The 13923-nt window shown below is 46.2% G+C and overlaps 1 protein-coding gene across 5 annotated transcripts in view; it reads left to right on the top strand.

The window, feature by feature from the left end:
- Nucleotides 1-13923, top strand: part of ARSG (arylsulfatase G) — a 163791-nt gene that overhangs the window by 122026 nt on the left and 27842 nt on the right. For 4 of the 5 annotated variants that reach the window (XM_073005092.1, XM_008011996.3, XM_008011997.3 and 1 more), the window contains exons 10-11: nt 5138-5258; nt 11175-11265. In XM_073005092.1, coding sequence (XP_072861193.1) covers nt 5138-5258; nt 11175-11265 — 212 coding nt within the window. Of the gene's footprint in view, nt 1-5137; nt 5272-11174; nt 11266-13923 lie in introns of all 5 variants that reach the window. The other variant, XM_037993324.2, reaches the window with a different exon arrangement.

Here is a 13923-nt window from a genome sequence, read left to right as displayed (position 1 = left end):
TCCTTCTTTCCTTCCTTGATGGAGTTTCACTCTTGGCACCCAGGCTGGAGTGCAACGGCGTGATCTTGGCTCACTGCAACTTCTGCCTCCTGGGTTCAAGTGATTCTCCTGTCTCGTGCCTCAGCCTTCCCAGTAGCTGGGACTACAGGCATGCACCACCACACCCAGCTAATTTTTGTCTTTTTAGTAGAGAGACTGGGTTTTATCGTGTTGGCTAGGCTGGTCTCGAACTCCTGGCCTCAAACGATCTGCCCAGCAGGCGAGGCCTTTCTGCATCCTCCTTGCCACTGCCCCATCTCCACTCCTAGGTTCCTTCAGCAACTCCTTGGATAAGAACACAGTTATGCACCCTTCCTACGAACAACCTTCGGAGCCTGGGCTGGCCAGTGCCACAGGAAAGAAAAAGTACATATTTTCATAAGGGCAATGCAACCTGCAAAGATGTCACCCTGCCCACTCTGAGGACAGCCTTTTGTGCCATTGTGCAGAGGAATCTCAGCCCTCTCCTGTCATCATGAGTGGGCTCATGGCTGCCCTTGTCACGACCAAAAAGCCCACTGAAGTGGGGTTTCATCCCATCAAAGGCCGGGAACCACTTCTCCATCAGACCCATGAGGCACAGTGCCAGAGTCCACGGAATTTTGGAATTTTTTTTTTTTTTTTTGAGATGGAGTTTCCCTCTTGTCATTCAGGCTGGAGTGCAATGGCACAATCTCAGATCGCTGCAACCTCACCTCCTGGGTTCAAGGGATTCTCCTGCTTCAGCCTCCCGGGTAGCTGGGATTACAGGTGCCTGCCACCACGCCTGACTAATTTGTTTTGTATTTTTAGTAGAGACAGGGTTTCGCCATGTTGGCCAGGCTGGTCTTGAACTCCTGACCTCAGGTGATTCACCCTCCTCGGCCTCCCAAAGTGCTGAGCCACTGTGCCTGGCCTTCTTTTTTTTTTTTTTTTTTCTTTTTTTTTTAATGGAGGAAGAGACCCATGAAAGTAGAAATGACTGCCTTCACTTTCACGGACTGTGGAGCCATGAAAGCTGGAATGTGGCTCTGCCAAAAGTCAGGCATCGAAATGAACAGGGGAAACTTTAAAGTATAGGTTTGTATTTATTTTGTCTCTTTCTCTTAGGTTTTAAAGACTCCCAGGCCCAATTTCTTCGGTGGAGTTTGAGGTTTGGAGTAGCTGGGGTGCCCTTGGCACCCTTAGTAGAACAGATGCTTTCTTCGAGTTCACATGTAGGCTGGGGGCGCAGCCCTGGGATGAAACTGGGCTGCATATGCCAGGGAGTGTCTCCCTTTTCCAGGGCTAAGCTCAGGGCCTTGGCTTTTTCTGTTACTTAAGGAAGGACTATTTGACAACCCAAGCTTGCCAAATTGGGATGGGGCTGCCTTGAGTGGCCTGAGTCACTGGACATGTTGAAGCTTTTCTCATGGGCGAGAGGCTTTCTTTGGGTTCTGGGTGGACTAGGTACCTCTGAAGTTCTTGCCAAAGTCTGAGACATTAGGATTCCGTGAACATTAGCTTTAGTGCTATATAATTAGGATGCTAAACCCTAGGAGGGAGTGGTGGGGGGAAATCAGATGGAAAAAGAAAGTACACAATACTTTCCAAAATCGAACGCAGATCTTGTTTCTCTTGCTGACTGATTTGACCCATCTGTGACACTGATCTCTCTTAGGGGCACAATTTAGAGAAAACTTGATCAAACAGCTCCAAACCACCGCGGCCTTTTCAGACTGCTTTGTGGTCCTCTTTGCTTTCCGGTTGGTGGCAGGAACCTTGGACTCTGGACAGGTTTCTGGACTGTTCTGTGCTCTGTGAGTGCTGACTCTGCATTCTTGACTTTGCATCAGAGTGGGATGCCAGGTCCTGGAGCTTGTTTCTTAAGAGATAAGCCACCAGCTCCATGGACTGTGGGAGAGAAAGGCAAACAGAAACACTCTGCACTGTAGTCACTGGAAAGATTCTGCCTGGGGTCGTAGGTAGAGCCCTGCAGAGGAGAAGGAGGTGGCCAACAGGAGACGGAGCCTCAGAGCAGGTCCTTTCTGCAGCCCCCTTACAGGGCGGATATCCCCCCAGCCCCTCAGATATCTGATTGGGGAAAGTGGGGATCTGTGGCCCTGGAGGCTTCCCGGTGAACGGTGCATGCAAAAGCCTGAAGTCTGCTGCTGCACCCAGCCTCAGGGCTACCAGGGCCTCTTTCTTGGAAAAGTCCAGCTTCCCATTAGCTCAGCCCTCCTGGCTCCAGTAAGCCCCGCTGACTTCCAGTTGGCCTGGCCATCAGATAAATGGCTCTGTTGAAGGGGCAGCCTTTCTATTCTTGCTGAAGACTTTTTTTCCCCCAACATGAGCACAACAGGCTGGAGGAGGACGTGCCACAGGTAGAGTAACCTTGCACCATATGACTTAAAAAAAAGTCACATGAACAAAATCCACTAAAATATGAACAATGGCTGCCTTTGGGTGATGGACTAAGTGTGTGTTGTTCTCTCTTATATTTCCGAATGCTCTCATTTTTTCTACCATAAACATTCACTATTTTTTATTTATTTATTTATTTTTGGAGACAGAGTCTTGCTCTTTCACCCAGGCTGGAGTGCAGTGGTGCAATCTCGGCTCACTGCAACCTCCACCTCCCAGGTTCAAGCCATTCACTTGTCTCAGCCTCCCAAGTAGCTGGGATTACAGGTGTGTGCCCCCATACCCAGCTAATTTTTGTATTTTTACTAGAGACAGGGTTTCGCCATGTTGGCCAGGCTGGTCTCAAACTTCTGACCTCAGGTGATCCACCCACTTCAGCCTCCCAAAGTGTTGGGATTACAGGTGTGAGGCACCGCACCTGGCCGCAGTCACTACTTTGTAATGGACTAAAAGAACTAAAATAAAGAGAGTGGAAAGTTTTACATATCATGGCATTTTGAACAAAAACTAAATCTTTTATAATACAGAGACCCACCCAATGGAAAATGCAGTGAATATTCTCTTGTGGACACCTGTCCCACACTGTTTCTAAGCAAATGGCTGTCACCAAGCTGGTGACAGGTAGAACCCCTCAGTTCTTAGATGGGCTCACAGGGATTACCCTTGGGAATCATTAACACATAAACATCCAGTGAGTCCTTTCTGAGTGCCAGGTCTTCTCTGTGCTTTACATGTGTGTTTCATGCCCACAACCACCTGTAAGCGGGCACCAATACAGCAGTCCTCCTTTCTCCATGGTTTCACTTTCTGCAGTTTTAGTTACCTGTGATCAACCACGGTCTAAAAATATTAAATGAAAAATTATAGAAATGAATATAAGTTTTAAATTGTGCTCAATCTGAGGAGTGTGGTGAAGTCTGGCACCGTCCCATCCCCTAACGCCCAGGACGAGTCAGCCCTTTGTCCGGTGGATCCACGCTGTATACACTACCTGCCTGGTAGTCGCTTAGTAGCCATCTCAGTTATCAGATTGATTGCGAAGGTATAGCAGTGCTTGTGTTCCCGTCATACTTATTTTTAATTACTAATGACCACAATGTGCAAGAGTAGTGATGCTGGCAATTCGAATATGCCAAAGAGAAGCCGAAATGTGCTTCCTTTAAGTGAAAGGTGAAAGTTCTTGACTTAATAAGAAAAGAAGCCTGAGTGCAGTGGCTCCTGCCTGTAATCTCAGCACTTTGGGAGGCCGAGGCAGGTGGATCATTTGAGGTCAGGAGTTCAAGACCAACCTGGCCAACATGGCAAAACCCCATCTCTACTAAAAATACAAAAATTAGCTGGGTGTGGTGGCATGCACCTGTAGATCCAACTACTTAGGAGGCTGATGCAGGAGAATTGCTTGAACCCTGAAGGCAGAGGCCGCAGTGAGCCAAGGTTGCACCACTGCACCTCCAGCCTGGGCAACAGAGCAAGACTCCATTAAAAAAAAAAAAAAAGAAAAGAGAAAAAGAAAGGAAGAAAGAAAGAAAAAGAAATTATATGCTGAGGTTGTTAAGATCTATGATGAGAATGAATCTTCTATTTTTTTGTTTTTTCTTTTTTTTTTTTGTGGTAGAGATGGGATTGTGCCCTATTGCCCAGGCTGGTCTCAAACCGCCCATTGTTCACATGGCCATTGTTCAGCCATTATTCACACTTTGGTGGATTTTGTTCATGTCAGAACAAAATCAACTGATCCACCCACCTTGACCTCCCAAAGTGCTGAGATTACAGGCATAAGCCACCAAGAATGAATCTCCTATCCATGAAATTGTAAAGAAGGAAAAAGAAATTTGTGCTAGTTTTGCTGTTGCACCTCAGACTGCAAAAGTTATGGCCACAGTTCATGGTAAGTACTTAGTTAAGATGGAAAAGTCATTACATTTTTGAGTGGAAGACATGAACAGAAATGTGTTCTGATTGGGCACAGTGGCTCATGTCTGTAATCCCAACACTTTGGGAGGCTGAGGCAGGAAAATCACCTGAAGCCAGGAGTTTGAAACCAGCCTAGGCAACATAGCAAGACCTTGTCTCTACAATAAATAAATAAATAAACAAACAAACAAACAAATAATAAAACAACAAAGAAATTTTGTAGGTGTGGTGGTACATGCTTGTAGTCCCAGCCACTCTTAGAGTCAGATGAGAATTACTTCAGCCCAGGAGTTCGAGGTTACAGTGAGTTATGATCACACCACTGCACTCCAGCCTAGATGACAGAGCAAGACCCTGTCTCTAAAAAAATAATGAACAAACATGTTTGATTTATGGCAATCAGGTTCGGTACAATCCAAGGTTCCAGGCATTCACTGGGGCTCTTAGAATGTGTCTCTCTCTGATACGGGGGCGACTACTATATTATTAAAATATCATATATATTTTAGAGAATTGAAAACTGAGTCATTGAGAAGCTAGATATGTGGCAGAGCTGGGATTTGAACCCAGGCAACACCTGGCTGCAGAGCCTGGGTGCTGAACCACTGTACCAGTCTGCCTCTTGTAGGAGCAGAAATCCAGGTGGAACTGAAAGGAAAAACAAACAGGTAGAGAACGTAAGCCAGGCCATAGGAGAGGCTGTCGGTGCTTGCTCTGGGCTGATTCAGGTGGGTGTTGACACAGCAGGGTCAGAGAGTGAGTCAGAAGAGCTGGGGCCAACTCAGTCTTGTTATTTCTGCAGTGTGCTGGACATTTTTCCGACTGTGGTAGCACTGGCGCAGGCCAGCTTACCTCAAGGACGGCGCTTTGATGGTGTGGACGTCTCCGAGGTGCTCTTTGGCCGGTCACAGCCTGGGCACAGGGTAAGTGGAAGAGGTACGTGCCCACACGTAGGCTCTTTAGGAGGCTGGTCTGCTGCCTCTCACCTCCGTGCAGACAGAACCATCCTCAGAAGATGCAAACAAGTGGCTGGTTCAGACCCCAAAAGGTGAAGCATTTGAGATGAGCCTCTTTCCACCCCCAATCCCCAGTCCAGATTTATGTTTAACAGTTTGGCTTAGGGTGGGTGTATATAGGTTCTCGTTGCCTATAATGGGCAACTTTTCTGGCATGTATTTAATTTAATAACATAACTACCCAGCATGTTTTGTTAGATGAGATGACTGACTAGTGTCTGCAACTTGTTTATTGTGAGCTTCTCCCTCTAGAATGGAAGCTTCTTGAGGGCAAGAATCTGAGCCATCAAGTTCAGCTCTGAGTTCTCACTGCCTGCAGTCAGCAAACATTCAGTCCACGCAACCCAGATGAACCAATGAAGGACCAAATGAACAAATGGGTGAAAGACCCTTTGGACGGCAGGTCCAGCAAGGGCCTTACATCCAACATTCTCCCAGCTCTAGAGGGTTCAGCACACTCTCTATAGCTGGTTTTTTGTTTGTTTGTTTGTTTTGTTTTGAGATGGAGTCTTGCTCTGTTGCCCAGGCTGGAGTGCAGTGGCGTGATCTCAGCTCACTGCAACCTCTGCCTCCCGGGTTCAAGTGATTCTCCTGCCTCAGTCTCCCAAGTAGCTGGGACTACAGGCCTATGCCACCATGCTCAGCTAATTTTTGTATTTTTGTATGGGTGAGGTTTCACCATCTTGATCAGGCTGGTCTCGAACTCCTGACCTCAAGTGATCAGCCTGCCTCGGTCTCCCAAAGTGCTGGGATTACAGGCATGAGCCACTGTGTCCTACCTGCAGCCTGTTCTTGACCAAGCAGTCCTTGGCAATGGCTTTGGGCTTCCACTTCCCAGCGTCACCTCCTTAATGTCCCCTTTTTGCACTCTGAAGCACTCATTGGCAGTGACAGCCAGGAAATGTCAGGCCTCATGGCCTTTCCTTGTAATTTCCCTGTGTTTTCCTTTCACCAAAAGGAAGAGGAAGCAGGAGGAGGCAAGGAGGCGGAAGGAGCACAGAGTCCCTTCTGCGACGCCCTGCAAATGCATGGCTTCTTGATGAGGGACCTGCACATCAAAGGGTCTATTTATGTCTTTGCTAAGGGTCACATGGAAGTGACTCAAATGTACACAAATGTCCTGTGGCTGGTAGTTATCAAAGCTGCCCTTCCCACCCAGCCTCCCCCAGCAAACCAAAACATGAGTCTTCTATGGGCCATCAGCACTTCTGTGCACATTAATGCAGTTTTTAGGGGTTGTTGGATGAGATCTGAGAGGTCTTCTGAAGTCCTGCTTCTCCCCAGAATATCTGCCCCATAGAGCTGCAGACCCTTCCAGGCCTAGCCCTTCTCCCTGAGCAGGAGCAGCCAAGCAGGAAGATGGTTTCCGCCTTGTGGTTGGAAGTTAACAGTATGTGACCCTGGAGGGTTGTCACAGACGTCATTGGAGAGGTGCTCTGGAGTGTTTATTACCATGGCTGCTAGGAATAATTGGGGTCATCAGGAAGTGCTTCAAGGACTGTGGTCTCCTTGACGTTGTCGGTACTGCCTGTGGAAGCCAGCTCCTTCATGTACTAACTTCCTTTCTCAGACGGGAGAGCTCTGCTCTTGCTCTAACTGGAGTTTTGCGCAGGCTCCCAGAGACCCCATCCTAACTCGTGCCCAGCAGGGTTAGGCCCAGGAACCAGACTGGAAAACCAGATACAAGTCACAGCATCGTCGTGGGGATGTATGATGGGGTGATTAATGCAGCTGGAGTCAGGACTGATTTGCTCCCTAACCACACCCCATGGCCCAGAAAGAAACAGCCACGCTTACAGATTGTGGGAAGCAGCTGGCGGTATCTTCAAGGTTAAGAGCACATGGGGCTGGCACCTGTGGGTCACACCCAGTCTCCCAGAGCATGGCTGCAGTGTCAGCAAAGACACTTGAGAGAAGATTCTGAAGTTTGAGGACAACATGAGTAGTCGCTGGACCTGAATTTGGGTTTGGTCTTCTCTGGTCAGTTCTCTCTATTGAAGCAAAGTAATAGCCCGAAAGAAATAAGAGTAAATTGTCTCAAATTTGGAATAGCTATGGAGGAGGCTAGAAGGTAAGAATACGAGGAATTATATATATACACACACACACAATATGTTATACATACCTACATGTATGCATATGTGTGCATATGTCTATACGTGTGTATTATACATGTGTATTATACATGTGCCTGCATATTCTAGACATGTATATGCATATGTATGTTTTGTTTTAATTTAATTTTGTTTTATTGTATTTTACTTTTTGAGATGGAGTCTCACTCTGTCACCCAGCCTGGAGTGCAGCGGCACAGTCTTGGCTCACTGCAACCTCCACCTCCTGGGTTCAAGCGATTCTTCTGCCTTGGCCTCCCAAGTAGCTGGGATTACAGGCGCACGCAGGCCCAGCTAATTTTTGTATTTTTAGTAGAGACGAGGTTTCACCATGTTGGCCAGGCTGGTGTCAAACTTCTGACCTCAGGCGATCTGCCTGCCTCGGCCCCCCAAAGTGCTGGGATTACAGGTGTTAGCCACTGCGCCTGGCCTGCATATGCATGTTTATATACCATGCATGTATACACATGTAGGCATATGCACATCTGTAAACATACATGTATACACATGTATGCATATGCATGCGTATACCATACATACATACACATGTTTGCATATGCATGTGTCTATATAAACATATATACGTATGCTTATGTTCATACACTAAACATGTGTACACATGTATGCATATGCATGTCTATGCGCATATATGTATACACATGCATGCACACACATACATGTATACATATGCACATATCCAGGCACATACATATATACACATATATTTATATGCATGTGTATGCACATGTATACATATGTATATACATGCATTTATCGATATACACATACATGTGTGTATACAGATGCGTATGTCTGTAACACATGCATACATGTATACATATGTATTTTTAAAGAAGCACAATTTATATTCACCCTCAGATACATCCTGGACTTACAAGGATTCCAATATGAGTTGGTTTAGAAACAGTTTCAGTTCTAGAAGCTCAAAGTAACTCCTGGATATTCAGCTGGAAACAATATGCCAACGCTTCTCAGCAATCCCGTCCTTCCTTGTGGCAAACCAAGTAACCAAGAGCTAAGGAGAGAAGCAAGAGAGTTGAGAGGTGTCATGCGCATAATGGGCTCCGTTTCTACACTGGATGGTCTTCTCACAACCCACTCCATCAACCTCGAGGGGTGTTGTGTGGTGATGTTCAAAACCACAGCAGCTGACACCATGCTGCATATTCGTGCATCAGCTCAACCTCCTGCTTCTGATCTTGATGGGTCTGTGTCTAGGCAGTGAGGGGCACCCGGAGACACATGAGGGCCGGGAAGGGGAAGGCTGCACAGCGTAGAACCAAATGTCCCACTTTGTGCTTTCCTGACTCCCAGATGGAAGCTGAAGGTTGTAACATCACCACTGGTCGGGTTGTATCTTAGCCCCAGGTTGTCATGGTCAGGTTCAGAAATTGTCAACGAAGGAACGTTTCCCCTAACAGCTCTGCACCTGCCCAGCCTAACACAGTCTGGGGCTGCCGTAGGTCATGAAATGCTTGGCATGCCCCTGGAAGCCATACATTGAGAAAACAAGATGCCTTTTAATGTCCAGAACGCCCATCGCTTCTCTTAGAGAGGCCCCTAGTGGCGAGAGACATCCTCTGGGGTGGCTGGCAAACTGATCACCCCCATCCACCCCCTTTGGAGGCTGTGAGCTGCGCATCCCCACCTGAATGGAGAAGAAGCCCACCTTCAGGGGATGCTATATCAGCACCCTGTAGGACCTAAGGTAAGGGAACGCTCTTGTGCTTAAAAAACAAAACAAGATAAAATAGAACAAGAGAAAGGCCACCAGGAAGGCAAAACAAGTTTGCAGAAGATAAAGTCATCTTTGAAATTTGAACCAGGCATCTGGAGAGCAGTGATTCATGTGTACTTTTGACAACTTCCTTCCTATGTTGATATAAACAAGAAAGCCATGGTGGGTCTGCTCACATGAAAAAAAAGAATGCATAGACAAATTGCCCAAAGTCCATCTATGTTTCCGAGAATGAGCCAGCCCACAGTTTTGCTTCCTCATGGATTTTGGAAGTTGCCTCTGGTAACGCCACATAAATAGTGGGAAGATAGCAGCCCACCCTCATAGAATTTCTGTGACCGAGACCCAAGTAGTGTGACTGATCTGAAGCAGCGAGCCTTCACTCCCATCTTCTGCATGTCCGAGTGCATCGTGTGTCAGTTGACAATAGATTTTCCAAATCTCCCACTTCCTGCTGTCTCAAGAAGGAAACAAAACGGTCTCCTGCGGTGAAGAGGCTTGGCTTTCTGCAGGGATGGAAGAAGTGAGGGTTTTCAGTTACGACTTCTTTTCCTGTTTGGAAGGAACCTGCTGTCATCACGCGCGCCCTGGATATGTGCAGGGATTGTCACGAGAACCTGGAAGCCGCAGGTGTGGGGAGGAGCCCTACCTCGGCGGCATCCTCTCGGAGCTGTGAAACTCGGGGAGACAGCTGTTTACTGCTCCAGCAGATGTTTCTCATTTTTTAAAAAGTCTCGTGGAAACTTTGAATCATGTAAGTGCCTTTCCAGCCCTATATACGGTTGTGATTCATACCAAGGCAGTCTCATGCTTTTAGCCCAGACCCACCAAACTACCAAGGACGCTGGCCTTTTATTTTCTTTCACATCCTTCCCTCGAGAACCCTGATTTAGGTGTTTCCATTCTGTAGGGTAATTCTTTTATTTGTGACCTGATGAGGAAAGATTTCCTCTGTCCAAATATAGTCGGATTGAGTCATAGCTGTGGGCGTCTGTGACCAGAGTCTGGGCTGTGCCTGATTCTGGGGAAATCAAGGATGCCTTCTTTTGTACCATCCTTGCTCAAGGGAGAGTTGGAAAATTGACTTGATGCGAAAGAAGCCTTTCAAAGAGATCTGAGGGTCACCTGCATCAGAATCCCTGGAAATACTTGTTAAACAAGTAAGTCTCCAGGGCCCATCCTGACCCTGAGGCATTGGAACTCAGGCAGGGTGGCCTTGTGGGCCTGTGACTCGTGCTCCACACACAGAGCCCCGCACTTGGAGGGACCCTGCACTTGGTTTAAAGCTCTGCCGTGGTCATCATGAAATTTTAGGTTTGTGAACAAGGTATCCCTGATTTGCATTTTGCTGTGGACTTTGCAAATTACATAGCAGGTTTCAGGCCTAGAAATCTGACCTACCTAGGAGACCTTTGCCTCCTCTTCCAGAGACGTAACCCACTCCCATCCATTAACTAGCAAAATAACGACTTCACAGGCTCCCTGGATTTGGCTGGTGTGGACTCCAGGCTTGTGTCTGTCAGTGTTGGTTTGGGCACAGGGATAGGGAGAGCAGACCCTGAAAAAGACAGTAATATTTTCCAGGGAGCATCTAACATCATCTAGCATGTTTTTTTGTTTTGCTGTTTCGAGACAGGGTCTCGCTCTATCACCCAGGCTGGAGTGCAGTGGTATGGTTATAGCTCATTGCAGTGTTGACCTCCCAGGCTCAAGCAATCGTCTCGCCTCAGCCTCCAAGTAGCTGGGACCACAGGTGTGCACCACCATGCCTGGTTAATTTTTGTATTTTTTTTTTGTAGGGAGGGGTCTTGCTGTGTTGCCCAGGCTGGTTTCAAACTCCTGGGCTCAAGCGATCCTCCTGCCTCGACCTCCCAAGGTATGGGGATTACAGGCGTGAGTCACCAAGCTCTGCCAATTTTTCTATTAGTAAGCTCTGCCACCCTTTCTCAGGTGCTGTTCCACCCCAACAGCGGGGCAGCTGGAGAGTTTGGAGCCCTGCAGACTGTCCGCCTGGAGCGTTACAAAGCCTTCTACGTTACCGGTGAGTGAGGGGCCACTTAGCCCTGCCTCCCACATGCACAGCTGCACGGGGACCCCGTGGACTCTCACCCAGGCCTCTGGGAATGAGTGTGAACCCCTCCTTTGGGGGGTTCTCAGCCCCTCTTGACAAGCGTCTCCTCCAAACCCAGGGTCCCTGCACAGGCCCTCTGGATCCCCCATGTGCAAATAAGGTCTTTGTGCTATTCACCTGAATTTCTAGCGAGCTGGGGGCTCTCAGCCCGTTTATTCAGTTCCTTTTCACATACAGAGCGTTTCCTATCGTCGTGCTTTAAATGCCAGTTTGGATGAACGTTAAATGGAAGCCTAGAGATATTTGAAAGTGTAATTTACTTGACAATAGACTGTTTCAGAAAATAGATTTTAGAGGACTAGTTAGCAAACCGACAGAAGTCTCTCTGCTTCTTGGTTCACTGTGACTGTCTATCTCTTAGATGTATATTTTAGAATGTCATACGGGATCAGCATGGTCCTCAGGGTCTTCCAGTGGCTTCTTGCTGCCAACCGAATTCAGACTCTCAATCCCGAGTCCTTCTGTCTTTCCAGCCTTAGTTTTCCAAGAACAAGTCTCCTCTTCCTTGTTCTCCGTATTAAAACCCTTTTAAGCTTTTATGGCCCAAGTCAAATGCCACTTTCATAAAACTCTTGCTTATCTTCCCAGCCGGGTAGGAATTCTGGAGAACTCTGTTATCTCTCACTTTCTGCCACGCATGCCAGTCATTTAGGTACACGTCTTATTTCCTGTACTAGTTTTGTTGTTGTTTGTTTGTTTGTTTTGAGACAGAGTCTTGCTCTGTTGCCCAGGCTGGACTGCAGTGGCACGATCTCGGCTCACTGCAAGCTCTGCTTCCCGGACTCACACCGTTCTCCTGCCTCAGCCTCCCAAGTAGCTGGGACTACAGGTACCCGCCACCTCGCCCGGCTAAGTTTTTGTATTTTTAGTAGAGACGGGATTTCACCGTGTTGGCCAGGATGGTCTCGATCTCCTGACCTTGTGATCCGCCTGCCTCGGCCTCCCAAAGTGCTGGGATTACAGGCGTGAGCCACCGCGCCCAGCCCGAACCTGTACTAGTTTTAAGCTTTCTAAATTCAGAACTCTTTCAGTGCTTTAACCTTTGTTGTCTTGAAGTGCTTAGTACACTTAGTAGGAATGCTACAATTTTTTTTAAGTGAATGAAAACCAAAAAATAAAAAAAGGAAAACCCGTGACCTAATGCAGATTCCAACTTGATTCAGTTATTTAATGTTGGAGCTTTTCAAAGAATTATATAAGAAAAAAATGATTTTCCCTGAGTGTAAATAAGTGATCCTGAAGAAAATGTGACATAAAAACAAAACATGACTTGAGGGGTATTAAAAATGTCACAGAAATCTTTGATTCTCTAAAACCTAAAACTCGAAACAGTCAGATATGTGTTATGTTTTCAGTTGAAAAGTTTCTAGATTAGAGTCCTTATATTACATTATCTAAGAGGTATGGGCCTTCCAGGCTGAGTTAATTTCACAAGTAATAGTCCTGCCAGAAAGTCCTTGGCACCACAATGTTGGAATCATACATGTTACTATGAAGTAATAGGGCTATTTAAAATGATCACAATCAGATACGAATTATAACACCCAGGGGAGGTCTGCTCTTCTAAGGAGTCACCAAACTTCCCAAGAGAGTCTGGGTAGGGAGCACTGAACTTTTAATCCATCAGTGAAAACTGGGAATAGGATGAAACAGCGGCATGTTCTGATTCCTTCTTCCTCTTGCTTCTAGTATTTGCATTCCAGTTACTTACAACTGCTTTTGGATAAGCTAGATGAATTGACATCTACCACATTAGATTAGAGAAAAGATGTGTTCTTCTACGATGAGGGTATGATGTTATGGTCATGCACTGGGAGTGACCTTAAAAAGACAACCAGTCTGTTTTGGTATGTGGCCTAGAATTCAGGTGTACCTTATTGTTCTTCTTTTTAAAAACCTGTTAAGGCAACCTGAACACAAAGTGAAAGGCCCAGATCTATAATGTATAATTTGGTGAGGTTTTATAAATGTAGATAGCTGTATATGTACCCTTTTAATGGTGTGAATTCCATTGATTCTTTTTCTTTTTCCACTGATTGATTTTCAGATGTTAAGCCAACTTTACATTCCGCAATAAATCCCATTTAGTAATGATGTATCATACTTTTTATATCTTCCTGATTTTGATTTGCTAAGATTTTGTCTATAATTTTCCTTTCTTGTCTGTGTCAAGGTTTGGTATCAGGATTTTGCTGGCCTTATAAAACGAGTTCAGAAACATTCCCTTCTCTGTTTTCTGAAAGGGTTTGTGCAAGATCAGTATTATTTCTTTCATGTTTGATTGAATTCATCTGTGATATGATTTGCCAAATTCATTGTTGTGAAGATTTTGTCGTATTTTTAAAAAGAGTGTTAGTATTTTAGGTCTTATATTTAGATCTCTGATCCATTTCCAGTTAATTTTTGTATGTGGCATAAGCTGGGGGTCCAAATTCATTGTTTGACATGTTGACATCCAGTTTTCCCAGCACCATTTATTGAAAACACTGTCCTTTCCCCATTGCATGGTCTTGGCACCCTTGTTAAAAATCATTTGATCATACATGCGAGGGATAATTTCCACTGTCT

Source organism: Chlorocebus sabaeus, chromosome 16 (genome assembly GCF_047675955.1).
Source record: "Chlorocebus sabaeus isolate Y175 chromosome 16, mChlSab1.0.hap1, whole genome shotgun sequence".
NCBI lineage: Eukaryota > Metazoa > Chordata > Mammalia > Primates > Cercopithecidae > Chlorocebus > Chlorocebus sabaeus.
This window is presented reverse-complemented; position numbering and strand designations above follow the sequence as displayed.